At 36.9% G+C, this 17852-nt stretch overlaps 2 protein-coding genes and 1 long non-coding RNA gene across 4 annotated transcripts; all 3 read right to left on the bottom strand.

Annotated features, from left to right (window-relative positions):
* Positions 1–5435: 5435 nt before the first annotated feature.
* LOC108866588 (probable LRR receptor-like serine/threonine-protein kinase At3g47570) lies at positions 5436–7516 on the bottom strand. Its single transcript, XM_048579822.1, has 2 exons — positions 6080–7516; positions 5436–5883 (listed from the first exon to the last, which is right to left on the bottom strand). The coding sequence occupies exons 1-2, from the start codon at positions 7455–7457 to the stop codon at positions 5462–5464; spliced, it is 1800 nt and encodes a 599-aa protein (XP_048435779.1). The 5' UTR covers positions 7458–7516; the 3' UTR covers positions 5436–5461.
* Positions 7459–8855, bottom strand: LOC125475308 (putative receptor-like protein kinase At3g47110). The gene is made up of 2 exons (XM_048580025.1): positions 7520–8855; positions 7459–7487 (listed from the first exon to the last, which is right to left on the bottom strand). The coding sequence occupies exons 1-2, from the start codon at positions 8763–8765 to the stop codon at positions 7459–7461; spliced, it is 1275 nt and encodes a 424-aa protein (XP_048435982.1). The 5' UTR covers positions 8766–8855.
* A 1712-nt stretch (positions 8856–10567) lies between these two features.
* LOC103939318 lies at positions 10568–12512 on the bottom strand. Of its 2 annotated transcripts, XR_007256734.1 has the most exons (5): positions 12032–12512; positions 11524–11610; positions 11148–11197; positions 10820–10935; positions 10572–10725 (listed from the first exon to the last, which is right to left on the bottom strand). It is a non-coding gene; the product is annotated as an uncharacterized LOC103939318 (long non-coding RNA). The 2 variants fall into 2 exon arrangements; XR_007256735.1 differs by lacking the exon at positions 10820–10935 and having other exon boundaries at positions 10568–10725; positions 12032–12275.
* Positions 12513–17852: the final 5340 nt, after the last annotated feature.

Genomic DNA, 17852 nt, shown 5'->3' with positions numbered 1-17852 from the left:
CAATTGTCGCGGGTGAACCCCTATAATTTACTTTTAATAACTTTTTACAATTATAAAAAATAATGGCTTATTAACTTTTCTGCGTTTTAGGGGCACCATGTCAGCCCACTAACTTAATATTTAACGGAATTTGATGGTAAAATGGTTTTAGGATTTTTTTTTTTTTTTTTGTTGTTGTCAAATTTAGAAATTTAAAAAAAAAAAAATTAGTATTAGAGTGTAGTTTTATTTTTTAAGTGAGATCTTACATTTAAATTGACACACCCCAACCGAGGCCAGGGCATGCTGGCCGTCACGACCTCTGCTCGCCTGAGTACCGCGACCCTGCGTACCACGCCCCTGACTGGGCTGACCGGTCTGTCTCGAAGACCCTGCACTGCTAGTAGCAATCTCTCCTGGCTGAAACTGTCCTCCCTGATACCATTGAGAACCGCCGGCTGGAGCTGGAGGGTACAGCATATAACCACCCGAATATTGAGGGTAACCACCCTGGGAATAGGGGTCCTGAGGATACTGATACTGTCCCGGGGCATAAGGAACAGCATCACCCTGGTAGTGGTAGGCACCACCCCGACCTGCCTGTCCATAACTACTCAGACCCCTATTCCCAGGGTGGTTACCCTTAATATTCGGGTGGTTATATGCCGTACCCTCCAGCTCCAGCCGGCGGTTCTCAATGGTATCAGGGAGGACAGTTTCAGCCAGGAAAGATTGCTACTAGCAGTGCAGGGTCTTCGAGACAGACCGGTCAGCCCAGTCAAGGGCGTGGTACGCAGGGTCGCGGTACTCAGGCGAGCAGAGGTCGTGACGGCCAGCATGCCCTGGCCTCGGTTGGGGTGTGTCAGTTTGGTATCAGAGCCAGGTTAAATTTGCATGAATAGTACCCCAAACGGAGCTTGTGAACTTCGACGTGAAAGAGTAGTTATGGACAGGCAGGTCGGGGTGGTGCCTACCACTACCAGGGTGATGATGTTCCTTATGCCCCGGGACAATATCAGTATCCTCAGGACCCCTATTCCCAGGGTGGTTACCCTCAATATTCGGGTGGTTATATGCCGTACCCTCCAGCTCCAGCTGGCGGTTCTCAATGGTATCAGGGAGGACAGTTTCAGCCAGGAGAGATTGCTACTAGCAGTGCAGGGTCTTCGAGACAGACCGGTCAGCCCAGTCAGGGGCGTGGTACGCAGGGTCGCGGTACTCAGGCGAGCAGAGGTCGTGACGGCCAACATGCCCTGGCCTCGGTTGGGGTGTGTCATAAATCTCACTAAATATTATAGCTCATCTATTGTATGGTTTAACTTATGCCTTTATAATTATAAACAAAATTTATACAAATAAAACGGATTATAATGTAAAACTCAACATAAATATAATACGTCTTTGTTATCTATATAAGTAGGATACATTTGACGTACAAGTGAAAAAAAACAATAAAATACGAGATAATTAGAGTAATGATCTACAAACTTTAACGCAATTAAAATTGTCTTTGAACCAAAATTTGTAAGTAATTGGTCTATAAACTTATTATAATGTAAAACTGGAAGAAATTGTTTTTTTTTTTCCAGCTAACTCCATCAGATCCTTTTTTTTTATATCATTTTAAACCCTTTGTTTTACATAAAAAAAATCTAACGAAATTAGGCAAAATGACCAATATTTCATATTATAACAAATTAAAGATTAATAATCACAAATTTTTAGTTCAGCAACCAAAACTCATAAGTAAATTTGAAGAATTGCTCAAATGGGTAAAAACAAAACAACCGAAAACCCTGGTCTTTTATGAGGGCGCCCTCTGCGTTGGCAGCTGGAGACCAGAGGATGGCCAACATGGGAGAATGAGGTGAAATTAGCCCAAGAAAGTTAATTTTGCATGGCAAATTAAGCCAAAGGGGAAGGATTTCTGTGTCAATTCCAATTTCTTGAGGCTATTTTACTGCAAATTATGCCATTTTCCATCTCCTCGTCTCTCCAGTGGGAAATCGGATTGGGATTTCTGTGTGCAGTGCAGTTCTACTCTCTTCGTTTTGGCGAGTATATTTCTCAGTGTGCTGATTGCTCTATGATCTATATGATAAACTGGAAGTGAAATATTTAATTATTTTTTTTACAATGCTCTTATTATACAACAACAGAAAAGTTTTAGGGGTTGCTTAAAAAGTGATATGGAAATGATAGAAAACGCTTTAGAAAAAATATTTTTAGGTTTTAAAAATGCTGAACCACTAGTTAAGTGCTTTTGCAAGAAGCGTTTTAACTGTTTTTTTATTGACTTCATTTTTACTAAGGATTAGTTCCAAAACTATTTTCACAAAAATGTTTTTGACTATTTTAAAATATTTTTCAAACGAGCCCTTATTCATACCAAGTGGGATCAGTTATGAATTTTGTTTTTTTATTAGTGATTGATTTAATATAAAAAAATTCACCAAAACGCTTTCAACCGTTCTAAAAGCACTGCCAAATGAGCTCTTATTTCCACTAAGTGAATTCAGGTATGAATCATAGAACGCTATTGCGCTTAGTTTTGCATAATGCTCCCATGTTAACGTGACATTAATTTATTCAAACAAAGGCAAATTGCACATTACAAAGTCTACTCTTTGATAAAGTCTCTCTCTTTTCTTTATCGTTTGTATTTGTACAGCAGGTTACTATTGGGGCAAGGAGCAAATCTCCGTAGCTCATCCAAAAATGCTGCTTACAGGTATGAATTCTGATTAGTTTTAAGACATCATACAGTCTATATATAATCCTACGTGCTGTATCTTTATACTTGTTTATATGGACTTATGTCATGGTCTTGTCGATATTCATTCATACATAGAAATAGAATTCCTTGTTAAGACTAGTAACTTCTGATACATATGTGTTTGACTAGAATGATTTTTCTTCTTAACGTAACGTAGATGAATTTAATATTGAAAAGGAGAAATCGAGAGGGTTTGTCCTAAATATTAAATAAAGTTATTAAAGTGCATTGGTTAAGATTCAAAGTTTTAGATATTAGTTTTTCTTAAATTTTATGCTAGAAAATGTCAATGGTCATGAATTGTAAAAAAAGAAAACTCAGAGTAGCCATGTTATACATGATCTGACCCTCCAACAAGCTTTGGTCCCCCAAAACTTGCATGATTTTTCTTGATACCTTTATTTCTGTGTAAATATGGAATCCAAGCAAAAAGCATCATAACATGGAGATCATTGTGGTCTCCAAAACACTCCCCTCCCCCAAAATTTAAGTTCTCTCTTTCTGAGAGTCTTTCTTTTTTCTAAGAGTATTTCTCACCTCTTTGTGTGAGTTTTTCATCGTCGGTGTTTCTCCCTAGCCACTGGCCCGAGCTTAGGCAAGGGTCAGTGGCAGTCCTCTATTTCCTTCCTTTTTCTTCTTCCTTCTTCCTCCCTTATTCCGCTTCTCTCTTCCCCCCTCGGATTTCCTTCCACTTCCATGTCTCTCATCTCTCCCTCTTCCTTTGTTTTCCCAATTCCTTCTAGTCTCACTTCGGGTTGGTGTGTAGAGTTTTTACTCAGCTGTGTTTTCTTTGGAAGGTGTGTAGAGTTTTTACTCAGGTGTACACACCACCACCTTCCATTTGCTTGCCTTTATTGGCATTGTTGTCGGTGGATTTTCCACTGGCTTCTTTCTTTGACTAGTTGCGATTGGCATGTAGGTTGTTGCAAGTTGGAGGAATTTGGCTGCTTGCTACCGGTTCGAGGCGTTGGTTTGTTGATGCTCTATGGTGTTGGAGCACTGGTTTTCTTCACACCTGGGGTTTTGGTTGGTCTGTGTGTTGGATAGCTTGCGTTGGTGGCCTTCGACATTGCCGGCATCGGAGGGGACTGCAAGGTTCTAGGAAGTTCTGTGGCTTTGTCTATGTGTGTCCGGCGGCCCAAAATTTGTTTTGGGCTCTTTTGTGTGTACTGTTCAGGTGCATTGTTTTGTTTTGTACTTAAGTAGTTTGTGGACCTCTTTGTATGTTTGTTTAGCCTTGGGCCCTGAAATATAATGTTTAAGTTTTCCTCTAAAAATAAAAAATAAAAAAAACCCTTCCCCTCCCTCCCCCAGTTGACAAATAAAGCTAGTTATACATTCCTTGTGCGTGATCATGAAGACGTTTCCTATCACTTTGATATTTTTACCCCTTTGCTTTTTTTCTTCTTAATTTGGGCAATAAATTTTTAGTGTTGTAACGCTTACTCGCCAGTTATAATTTTTTACTCATTTTATCTGTATTTTTATTAAATATTTTGACAAATTAATGAGTAAGAAAATATGGCAAATAAATAGATGTAATAACAGTTATGACTCTTGGAAAAATAAAAAAAGTCGGTGTGTATGGTAGCACTCTTTTTTCATGAAGGCATGTCAAAAGAAAGATGACTCTCGTAGCCCCCACAAGCCACAAAAATATGGGTTTGCTTAACAAGTAAAAGAGAGAAGAACAAGAAGGGGATTGTTTTTTCCTTCTTATTATGCTTAATTGGAAGAACTCAGTTACCAGTTGCTGGAGTGTTCTATGATAATTAATTAAAAGCAAAAATTAACTAGCTAGCTTGACTGGACTATAGTGTGATTATTTAGGTAGAAATCCACAATCATGGCTTTTGAAAGCCCGCAAATATCTGTTAAACTTTGACAAATCTCAAATTCCTTAATTAATCAATCTAAATTGAACATATGCTAGAAGCACATTGGCTATGATTCTAAGATTATTAAAACATTATAGTATGTGGTTCAACATCTTAGTAAATCTAGTGTTAAATTTTCACCATACATCCTAGGTTCGAAACTTTTCTCGTCTCCTAAATTATTATAATAATTTCGAACATTCGACTCTCTCCTTAATAATAGCAAGAAAAAAAAGATTGAAACACTCATTGGACTTCCTAGGCAGACTTCCTGGGAAGACACCAATTTGTCTCTGGGCTTGATGCTTGGGCTTTGGGCAAGTCTCCCTTTAGTTGGTATTTCTGGGCTTTCACGCATTTGCAGCCCAATGTTCAAATATTAACCCAAACACATATATCGTCGAGACTGGCTGGATTTAAACAGAAGCTAATACAAAAATGTAACTATTTCAGCCATAGAACATCAAAAGTAGTTTCGGCAAAAAAAGTTGATGATAAATTTCACTGTTCAAAGCGCAAGATAGCTCTTTAGTCGGAATACTTTTACTACTACTAGGTCTACTAATCTCAATTCAAAAAGTAAAGTTAACTATGATCGGTATGATGAACGAAGAGAGAAATGATAGTAAAAAAAAAGGCGAGACAAGGGAGATCACATGACTTTCACAAAAATTATACTCGACCTGGCTCTTCTCTAGATCAACTTTACATGCAATACACATTGGTACATATATTATCTTTAGCAAATTATGTTGGCATATATAAGAGTCTAAAGAGTGAGATTAAGAAAAGAAACTTAGCCCAATCTCGTATACTGCTAGCTTCATCTTCATAATTTCATAAATGAGTCTCTAATTGCCTTCATTTTGTTGACAACAACATTCATATGCATCCGCTCTCCCGGGGATATTGCAGAGCATGCGAGTCCTATGTGCATCACTGAAACCAAACATTCCTCCAATTTTCTTCCTTGGACTCGGCCGCGGTCATGACGATTTGTAATAGGTTTTTCTTGTATCTCATTTCTGTATTTGTCATCATTAGCATCTGCATCTTCTCCTTCAATGAGCAATGAAGGGTCAACTATGTCCATGGCATGATCAGGCATCGCCAATTCTGTGAAATTGTGAATACTTATACCATCTCCAAGCATTTCATCGGTAGGTCTTTTTCCCGTGAACATTTCTAGCAACAGTATCCCAAAGCTATAAACATCTCCTAGTATGGTTACTTCGCCTCCCATGCCATACTCTGTCATCCATTACTCAAATTAAGATGTCAAGTCAAATGTTTAGAATTCAAATCTTATTTAAGAGTTCGCTGATGCTTCTTATCCAAAGAAAAGAGGTCTTTTTCCATTTTCTTTCATAATAATAGAGACTTAAGTGGGCTACTAATAAGTTTTTAGGAGAAAAAAAAAAATATTGAGAATCACAAAAACGCATACCTGGAGGAATGTAGCCAATGGAACCCCTTAGCCCAGCTGACATGGTTTGACTTTGAGAGGGGTTATCCGTCGCTTCCAAGAGGAACCTTGCTAAACCAAAGTCAGCAACATGAGCCACCATATCTTCATCAAGTAGAACATTACTTGGCTTTAGATCACAATGAACAATCGATGTATCGCAATGGTGGTGGAGGTAATCCAATGCTGAAGCAATATCAATTGCAATATTGAGTCTTTGTTTAAGGCTCAATCTCTTACTTTGATATTGCTTATCTATTGGATGCAGCCACGCATCAAGACTTCCATTTACCATGTACTCAAAAACTAAACTTTTGAAGTCATTGCCCTGATTGTCAATGCTTGAGCAGGCAGTTATGATCTTGAGAAGATTACGATGCCTAATACTTCTTAAAGCATTACATTCACTGATGAAACTCCTGGAAGCTCCTTCTTGTTGAAGGTTCAGTACCTTAACTGCAACTACAGTTCCATCACTAGGGATTATGCCTTTGTAAACTGAACCAAAACTTCCTGTACCAATAAGATTGTCCATGGAGAACCCATTAGTTGATTCAACAAGTTCCAAGTAAGAGACACCCATTTTCCAATCCTTATGGGAAGGCGAAGTTACAGGTTTACGTCTTGAACGAGCAACAATGAAGCATGACAGAGCAATTATGAATGCAAGCGCACAAGCTACAGGGATGACTACTTTCGGGGCAAGCAGTCCTCGAGATGAATGAGCCTTTGAGTTGGAGCATGGCGGTAGACTTAATTGTGGGATGCCACCACAAAGCCCACCATTTCCGAGAATTGAGAGACCACTTGCATTTAGAAAAATCCCTTCTTTAGGCAGTTCACCCTTGAAATTATTATTAGAAACGTTGAGATTCTTGAGAAATTTTAACTTGCCTATAAATTCAGGAAGCTGCCCAGAAAAATTATTGCTCGAAATATCCATCTCTTCCAAGCTTCTTAAACTTTTAAAAGATTCAGGAATTGTTCCTTCAAATTTGTTATGTGCCAAGCATAGGCGCTCCAACATAATACAATTGCCTAGGGCACTTGGAATATCACCTGATAACTGATTTCCTGATACATCTAGCTCCGCGAGATTGGCCAATTTACCTACTTGCTGTGGCAGTGCACCAGTTAAATGGTTGTTAGCCATGCCCAAATAGATTGAAAGGGACGAGAGCCCAATAAGCTCTCTAGGTATGGCTCCTGTTATGTTGTTACCAGAAAGATTAAGTACTAATAGAGTTTGGCAGTTTGCAAGAGTTGGAGGAATGCTTCCTTCAAAACTATTCTGGTGCATGTAGAGCCTTGTCAATGAAGTCAAGTTTCCAAGGGAGGATGGGATTCGACCCGAAAACATGCTATCGCTCAAATACAGTTCCCCTAACTTCTGAAGCTTTCCAATTTCATCGGGTAGATTACCACTCAAAAAGCTATCATCCGCTCCCAAAACAGTCAAGTTCATAAGATTTCCAATGCCGACAGGGATGCTTCCATGTATCACAGTGCCACCTACAGCAAGAATTTGAAGACTAGTAGAAAGGTTGGCTATGGATCTTGGCAATTCTCCTCCAAATTGATTATTGGAAATACCCAAAACCTCCAAGATAGTACAATTGGCCAAGGAGCTAAGAAAATTCAGGTCACCAGTTTTCCCACTTCCTAGTAAATTGCCAGCTAAGTTTAGTTTAACTAAGTTTTTCAAGTTCCCAAAACTTGCAGGGATTGTCCCAGTGAAGACATTGGTAGAAAAATCAATACCCGAAAGTCTAGAAGCATTTGACAAGGAGATAGGAAAATTACCAGTGAATTTGTTTGAATGACCGTAAAATACTTCAAGATTTGGAAGAGTAGTACCGACATTTGGAGGTAGCTTGCCTTGCAGTTGGTTTAGAGTGACTGCATACCTCCTTAAAGAAGAAATATTATAAATTGAAGGAGGGACCATACCAGACAAATTATTCTCGGAAAGCATCAGTACTTGCAAGCCTTTTAGACGACCAAGCTCATTTGGTATGCTTCCGTGAAAATTATTGCCGATAAGGACAATACTATACAAAGCAGAAAAGTTTCCTATCCATTTCGGGATGCTTCCTGTGAGATTGTTACTAGCAAGCAAAAGGTAAGTCAATTTCAACAGGGAACTGAATTCGTTCGGAATTGACCCGATAAGCTCATTGGAGCGCACATCGAGCACGCTTAGCTCTGTGCAGTGAGATATATTAGTTGGAAGCTTCCCTCTGAATGAATTTCCAGATAGGTTGAGATATTGAAGGCTTCGTAGACGACCCATTTCTTGAGGAATTTCACCATGGAAGTCGTTGTTTGTTAGGTTGATTCCTGTCAGGTAGGTGAGGTTTCCTATAGAAGCTGGTATAGAGCCTACCAGTTCTCGGGAGTTCAGTTTCAAAATCGAAACTCTTTTGGTGGAAGGGTTGCATGTAACTCCAACCCAACTGCAGAAATCAGTGGAATCGTTCCACGAGCCCATGACATTGAGAGGATCATGAGTTATCATGTCCTTGAAGTCTAGCAGTGCCAAACGATCAGTTTCATTTCCGAGCAGAATTGCGGCATCCACATGTCTGCTCATGCATAACAAAAGAACAAGCCCGCGAAAGAACGTAAACAAAATGAGCCTACCATGCGTACTACAGGAATGCTCCATGCTGTCTTTGAAGAATTACAGAGCAGATGAAAAAGCAGGGTTCAGGGCTTGAAAAAGCAGGGTTCAAGGCTTTTTAGGATTACATGCAAACTTGGCCTACAAATGTGAAAGGCAGAAATTCATGGTAAGTGATTAGGTAAGGAGTTGAATATTAGACCACAGCTCCTCCTGGGTCCTTCTGTCACGTTCAAGCTGGGTTGACTGTGACTAGTACTCACAATTTTTATACAATATGTTAATTTGACACGAAATCACACGAAAATAACAAGTTTTTGATCAACCCGTTAATGTGTCGGGTTGTTATTGGGCAGGGCTTAGCCCATGCCTAGTGCGGGCTGGCGACCGTTCAGGGCCCAAAAAAGCTGGGGCATCAAAATTATTAGAGTGGTATATTCGTATATGTTTTCATAAGAATATAAATTTATAAATTTAGTTAAAACTAGTGCTTAACACCCGCACGTTGCCATGGGTTTAAAGTTAAAGATAAGATGTTAAAAATGAAAAAATTTCAGTTACAAAATAGGAACAACGATATCAACAATGAATTTGGAAAAACGTTAACTGGAAAAGGTTAAATTTAGATAATATAAAGATACAAATTACAGTTATCCATTATATTGTAGCGGTTGTATGTATTTCTGGACCAGGAGGATTACATTCAGTTACAAAAAATAGAAATTCCTGGTATAAAGATACAAAAAACATTATAATAATTGAATTTCTTCTAATAACCCCATCTAATATACTGTGTTCCAGCTTTTGCATACAAAAAATGAGGAGATACAAAAAATATTGTTGAGTTTTGGGCAAAAAAAGATATGTACAGGTTGTTAAACATGATTTAATATAGATAAACAAAACACGGTAAACATTCTTGATCAGAGTAGTGAAAGGTGTCTTCAGCCCTTCTTGTCATTGATAAAGCAACCTGAACAAAGAGGAATAGAACAGAACATATTTAGATAGGATTTAATATCACATTTAAATGGTAATGGAGGAAAAGAATAAACAACTTGAAAGCATACTAACCTAATCATTCAAAAAGCAGAGCAAAACCAAAAAATAAAATAACCAAAGGCAAGGTGGAAGACAGCGGGGCTTCTCACAGTTTTCAATATTTGGTTTCCATGCATTCAAATTTTTTTATAATTTTTCATTGTATTATGTGCCACAAACCTCGATTAACTCATTTTTTAAAATATTTGTTGTCAGTTTTTTTTTATTATTTTATCTTTCTTTGTGTCTACACTCTACATTCAAATGTTTTTATAATATTTTATTGTATTCTGTGCCACAAACCATGTTCTGTGCCATCTACTGCAGGAGACTCGGCGTGTAAGACAAAAAGCCGAGCAAAATCAAACAAATAAAATAATCAAAAAGCAAAGCATTGGAGACAGGTGGGTGTCTCACCATTTTTAATAATTATTTTGTCCATGCATTCAATGTTCTTACAATTTTTTATTGTGTTGTGTGCCACAAACCATGTGGCCTAATTTAAGTCATATTTTTTTAATAATTTTTTGTCAGTTTTTTAATTAATTATTTTATCTTTCTTCGTACCACAACTCGACGATTATAAACACGTAACCTGACAGGACAAAGGATGATCAACACATGGCAATCATGGGCAATACAGGTGTTTTATTGTGTGAAGTAGGCATCAAAACGGTAATGGACAGAAAAATTCAGGGGCATTTCTGCCCTTTTACTATTTCTGAACAGTGCTAAAACTCAGTTGAGTTTTAGTATATACAATTAGCAAGAGTACCCGCGCGGTGCTACGGGTTTTCAAACTGTATAAAACATGTAGAAAGTTTTAAATGTATATATGATATGCCATGCTATTTACATACATGTGGAAAATGTACTTACAACACTATCTACAATAAGGAACAATGAGTAGGATTGGACTTCCCTAATCTGATGGGCTTGTTTTCATTTTGCTTAGCATCGTTGACTGAAATTATGAGAGAAATAGAAAAAGAATTTCAGAAATTGTTTATGAAGAAAACAAATTCAATCCATATTATATATAATAGATGATCTATTACCTATAAGGAAGAAGACTTGGTAAAACCATTTTACCACATCAGGAAACGTTTGTTTATGAGTTGTAATTCATTGCAACAAATTTATTTCCATCACCAATGCTTCGAACTTGAAGGATCTAAATTAAAAAAATAATAGCTATAAATGGGCATTCATCACTAAAAATGAAAATCATAGACCCTAAAACTTCCAACATGGTGAAAAATATAAACATTCTGAAATTGGAATAGAAATCAATTCTAAAAAGAATCTGAGCAAAGGGATTACGCTAAATGGAAACCGTAAACATAAATTGAAACAATTCTTATAGAATGATTCAGTCGAACTTACAACGTAGTGAGGAGTGCAATCTCGCTTCCAATTTGCTAAACCAAGACTACCTACATCAAATCAGAACAGTTTAATCCGTGAATAACTTATATTGGATGACGCTAAGCATGCATGCTTAAATTAGACAATGACTTGGAACATTTACTTAAAGCTCAAAAGTACATCACTTCAATTAAGAATATCTCGAGACTATCTCTAATCTTTGGTTGAACCATGACTTGGAACATGTCTAAAAAGCCCCGAATTTTAATTCGTCAAACAGGACAAAGAGCTTATAGCTCCAACTAGTAATCAAACTCTACTAAAATCAGCTAGGATAACTAAAATGAAAAAAAAACAAAAATATAGGAATTCCATATTAATTTTCCAATCCTACCACCAGTCTACAGGGTGTGCCGAAAGCTTGTGTCTCACCATGGCTCAGTCTTTGCTTTGTTAGTAACTTAGCCGTCAAATGTTTCAACTGCAATGATCAATTAGAACACGATCAGAGAAAAACCACATATGGAAAAGCATACTACTTTCAAAATGCTCATGGAATCCACAGTCAAAACTTTTCACTTTGCTTCTATCTGCAAGATACCAAAAGAATATTAACAATAAGGGGATGATAATAAATCTTATTAAAGAATGCACTGTATTCATTACCAAAGTGTTAACCTGGTGAAAGTATAAAATATTATGGATTTACACAGCTAAATTCTACACTTGTTAATTCCGAAATTTTTCGTTTTTTGGCATATCGAAACAAAAGTAAATGGCGTGATCTAATCAATTTGAAAAATCTCAGGAATTCACATATTATTACAAAACCAAATTCATTGTCAAGATTAAGAGCAACCGAATAACACAATAACAAAACGGAAAAAAAAAATTATAAATACCTTTGTCAAACCTCTTGGGATTCAAGTCGACTAACTCCACAACCATACTAAGTGGTGCCCCAGAAATTCTTGCAACTTTAGTAGCCTTGATCATGCATGTATCATTATAAATACATAAAAGAAGATAAATGCAATTTATTAGACTAAAGAACTTGGGATCAATAAACTTACTGCAAGGCCAATAAACAGTGACTAAAGATAATTTTTCGTGTTGCTACATTGAGAGGGGCACCCAAACCTGACATTAAAAAACAAAATATTTAGTATAACGTAAACAGTTCAATATGTAGTATCAGTTTAGGATGCATAATTCAAGGCTCTAAAACCTGCAAAATCACAGAAAAAAAATATCACATCTCATTGTAAAAAAGAAAGAACCGACTTAATCATAGTATAAAAGACATAAATACAAATACAACTTTAACACATGATGATATTTGATATACATAAATTTTTAAAAGGTGATACAAATACCAGAACATATATATGTACAAACAGTTATCAACATGATTAACAAAAATTTGTAAATTCTAAAGGTTACACTACTTGTTAGTCACTTACCCTTTATTTATTTATTTATTTTTTTTCAATTTGAGCAAAAGCACTATGTAGCTTATATAAATTGTTGTGCCAATAATCTGCAATAGATAACATAGTATAAATAAGTCATACAAAACAACAGCATTGTAATAATCCAATTTTTTATTTATTTAAAGCAATAATTATCAATACGATTAATAAAAATTTATAAATAGTAAACTTAACACTACTTGGTAAGTTGGCTAACCTTTTTTTTTTCAATTTCAGCAAAAGCACTTTGTACCTTATATAAATTGCTTTGATAATGATCTGCAATGGAAAATGCAATCACAAATGAGATGCACAAAACAGAAATAGTATTATAATGATCTTTCTTTTTTCGTTGAAAGCATTGCATAACTGGGAAAAGAAATGAAAACTTAAATTAAACCATCAAGAACCAAATGATCTAACACATTTTTGTTCTTCTTAAACTATAACAATACAGTATATCTACCACAAATAATCTGTAAAGAGAACTATTAAAATCTCTTGACCCCAATAAGCATCTTTTACCTTACAAAATTCTATGGATAAGTGACTTCTTTATACAACATTGCTATTCCGAATACCTAATCTCACACTTAACCTCAGGAGCTTGAAATTAAATTTTCCAAAGAGTAGGCAATGACATGATGATGGTAATATACTTTCTTATAAAACAAACCATATACAATCTACTTTTTGTCATATTCTAGAAATGAGTAAATTTTTAATTGCCTTCTCAAACACTATATCTATATTTGGGCAATCTGGGTAATTGAATCGCCTAAAAAAATAAATTCACTGAACAGGATTTCATAAAATAAAAAATAATAATAATAATAATTGAAAAAACTTATGCAGAGGTAAATTACAACAAGAACAAGGGCAGAGGTAAATTCAACTATAATACTAATTCTCGATTTGGGAATTCTAGAAATGTCTACAATACTTCTACTTCCGGTATTCTTGGTGCATCTCCATCATATTCAGCCTATCAAATATGTGGAAAATTTGGTCATCTTGCTGGTACATGTCGATTCAGAAATACTGATGATGTTGTAGTTGAAGGATGTCAGATTTATGGCAAGAAGAAATGCAAATATTTCTGGCACCACCCCTCAAATGACTGCAATGCATGTAAACTCCTCACCATCCACTCCAACATCAAATGCCTTTTCTCAGCAGTTCTGGCTTATAGATTCAGGAGCAACAAATCATCTCACTGCAGACTTGTAGAACCTTTCCTTGGCTAGGCCTTTCCCATCCACAGAGACCATTCAATTTTGCCAATGGTGCAGGTTCACCAATTTCACATATTGGTTCATCTGTCATTCATACACCTACTCAAAAATTGAAGCTTAATTAAGTGTTATATGTTCTAAGAATTACTCAAAATTTGTTATCTGTTCACATAATCTGTCTCTATAACAATTGTTGGCTAATTTTTTATGCTTTTAATTTCTGGATTCAGGACAAAGCCACAGCGAGGATTCTATACAAGGGGCAGTGCAGTAATGGGTTATATCCAATACCAATATCAAGACCAATTGTGCTTAAGCATCAAGGATTTAAAGCTGCATTTCTTGGACAACAAGTGCATTCCAGTTTCTGGCATTGCAGACTAGGTCACCCCTCTAATTCCATTGTCTCCACTATACTTAGAAAATCTAATATTCCAGTACCTTCTGATGTATTACCTTCTTTGTGTCATTCATGTTTACAAGGCAAGTTCAGCAAGTTACCATTTTCCCCATCTATGTCAAAATCTGTAATTCCTTTTGAAATAGTGCATAGTGATGTATGGGGTTCTGCTCCCTGTACCTCTATTGATGGATATAAATACTATGTGACATTCATTGATGAATGCACTAGATATTGTTGGCTATTTCCTTTGCATAATAAAAGTGAAGTATGTTATGTGTTTATTCGGTTATATCAGTTCATTTTCAATCACTTTGCAGTCTCTATTAAAACCTTACAGAGTGATAGGGGTGGGAAGTATACAAGTAATGTTTTTCAATCCTTCTTGATAGATAAATGAATCACTCATCAAATATCATGTCCTCATACTCCAGAGCAAAATGAACTGGCAGAAAGAAAACATAGACAAATTGTTGAAACCTCAATCACTTTGCCACATACTGCATCCCTACCTGCATTTTTCTGGTCTTTTGCTTGTCAAATTGCAATATACCTGATCAACAGGATGCCTTCATCAACTATAAATAACCAGTTCCCATTTGAGGCTCTTTTTCAATCTGTTCTAGATGTTCAACACCTGAGGATTTTTGGTTGTGCATGTTTCCCATTATTAAAGCCTTATACTAGTAACAAACTGCAACCTAAAACCAACATATGCATTTTTCTGGGATATGCATCTAAGTACAAGGGATATATTTGTTTTGAAGTTAGCTCAAACAGATCTTACATCTCGAGACACTTAAAATTTGATGAGTGTGATTTCCCATATTCCTCTCTTGTCCAAAAGTCATATATCCATTCACAGAGGTTTAGTTCTGAAATTCCAGTGAGTTCAATATCTGTTACTAGTAAAAATACAATTGTTGGAGCACCATCAAATCCTTTTGTGTCTAGTCCTAGTGCTACACCTAGCTATGCCAACGCCAGATTTCATAATTCCCCAAATACACTAGATCCATCTCAGCTAACATCAACAGAAGACACAAGACAACCCATTACTGGCACTTCACCTCATTGGACTTCCTCAGCCATCCCTGTGGTTTCTGAGTTTCAACGAGAAACTTTACAAGTAATTCTTCCTATCCCTCCATTGAATTTACACCCCATGCAAACATGATCAAAGAGTGGAATTGTGAAGAAGAAAGCATTACTTGCCATGGCCTCAGAGAATGCAGAAGTGGATTTATCTCAAATTGAACCAGTTTCTTACAAATCTGCTCTGAAATCTCCAGTATGGTTTAAAGCTATGGAGGAGGAAATACAAGCCTTACATTCTCAACAAACTTGGTTATTGGTTCCTTTATTATCAAACAGAAATCTTGTGGGGTGCAAGTGGGTCTTTAAGATCAAGAGGCATGCCAATGGAACTATTTCAAGATATAAGGCTAGGCTTGTGGCCAAGGGGTTCAATCAAAAGGCAGGTATAGATTATGGTGAAATATTCAGCCCTGTAGTTAAGCCTACTACAGTGAGACTTGTTCTCGCATTAGCTGCACAGTTTGGTTGGGGTTTAAGACAGCTTAATGTAAAAAATGCATTTTTGCATGGAATTTTGCAAGAAGAGGTATACATGGCACAACCTCCTGGTTTTGTGGATTCTATCTATTCATCATCAGTATGCAAACTTCACAAGTCTTTATATGGTCTCAAACAAGCCCCAAGGGCATGGAATGAGAGGTTTACTAATTTTTTGCCTTCTCTGAGGTTTCAAACAACTTATGCAGATACTTCATTGTTTGTCAAACACATTGATTCTGGGGTTGTCATCCTCCTCCTTTATGTGGATGATATAATCATCACAGGGAGTGCAACAACTATCATTCAAGAAGTCATTTCTGCATTGGCAACAGAATTTGATATCAAGCATCTGGGCTCACTTCACTATTTTCTTGGAATTCAAATTACACAAACTGCAGAAGGGTTATTTCTATCTCAGCATAAGTATGTTAATGATCTGTTGACAAAGACAGAAATGAATCAGTCAAAGCCTTGTGCTACTCCGTGCTTGCCTCATAATCGGCTTCTTAAGAATGATGGAACACCATTTGATAATCCTACATTGTACAGAAGCATCATGGGAGCATTACTATATCTCACTTTCACAAGACCTGACATTACATTTTTTGTGCATCAAGTTTGTCAATTCATGCATTGTCCCATGAAGTCACATTACTTGGCTGTCAAAAGGATATTACGATATCTTAAAGGGACTCAACATTATGGTATTCAATATGTGAAAGGAGAGTTGGAGTTGAATACATTTAGTGATGCTAACTAGGTAGGGGATCCCAATGACAGAAGATCCACAACTGGATTTGTTGTTTTCTTAGGGACCAATGCAATCTCGTGGTCATCCAAGAAGCAAAATACAGTATCTCACTCATCAACGGAAGCTAAGTATAGAGCAATTGCTACGACAGCTACTGAGATCGATTGGATAAAACAAATTCTTGCATTTCAGCAGATTGACATATCAACTCCATCAACAATGTTTTGTGACAATTTGTCAGCAATTGCTCTTACCTACAATCCAGTGATGCATCAAAGAACCAAACATATCGAGATTGACATGCATTTTGTTCGAGAAAGGGTTGCTAAACAATTACTTCACATGTAGTTTGTATCCTCTACTGAGCAATTTGCTGATATCCTGACAAATGGGCTGTCTGCACCATTGTTATGTGCTCATTGTTGCAATCTTAGGCTTCGTGATCCTCCTCCTGAGCTTGAAGGAGGATGTTAACAGTATATAATGAATGGTCAGATAGTGTGCCATGTGTCAATGGATTAGTAGGTTTGTTATAAGGAGGTTAAGGCTGTTATAAGGTGTCTTAGGTACCGTTTGGTACATGAGACGGGACAGAACAGAGTGGAATAAGGCATTCCGTCTCACGTTTGGGTGAATTTTCGTTCCACCTCACCCCCTGGAACGACTCGTTCCACATCCGTGGAACACAAAATTATAACCTCACCGTTTTCTTCTTCTTCCTCCTTGTTTCCATCCAAGAGCATCTTTACTCCCGCTCCGTTCCGTTCCGTCCTGTCTCGTCTCGTCCCATCCCATTCAGTTCCGTCCCGTCCCGTCCCGTCCTGTCTGCATACCAAACGATACCTTAGTGAACTAGCTAGAGTGGAGAATATATAACAAATGTAATGACTGTAATTCAATGAGATAGCAAATATTACAACAACTCATTTCTCTCTCTCTACATTTCTCTTCCTGATCTCTCCAAAACCTTCATCATCATTTCTGCATTATTACATTTCTGCAACATAATATGTTGCTTTACAGAAACTACGCATTTGATTATGACTTTGCAGGAAGGCTTTCCTATTTGAATATTACATGTTTACATAATTATCCTGATGACTTCTACAATGCGGTTAACTACACTTTCAGATAAACTATTGATCAACAATATCGTTGACAACAACTGTACGTTCGCAGTATCAATGAAACAAAAGGCATATCGATGCATGTTCGATCCAATGTGTTAAAACTCATAGAATCAAGGGGTTTGGATTCGATGGAGAGTCCAATCCAACGTGGTAAAAA

Source organism: the organism of the source record quoted next, unplaced genomic scaffold, assembly GCF_019419815.1.
Source record: "Pyrus x bretschneideri cultivar Hongxiangsu unplaced genomic scaffold, Pyrus_bretschneideri_v1 Contig14, whole genome shotgun sequence".
NCBI lineage: Eukaryota > Viridiplantae > Streptophyta > Magnoliopsida > Rosales > Rosaceae > Pyrus > Pyrus x bretschneideri.
Note: the sequence above shows the minus strand (reverse complement) of the source record. Positions and strands in the feature narration are given on the sequence as shown.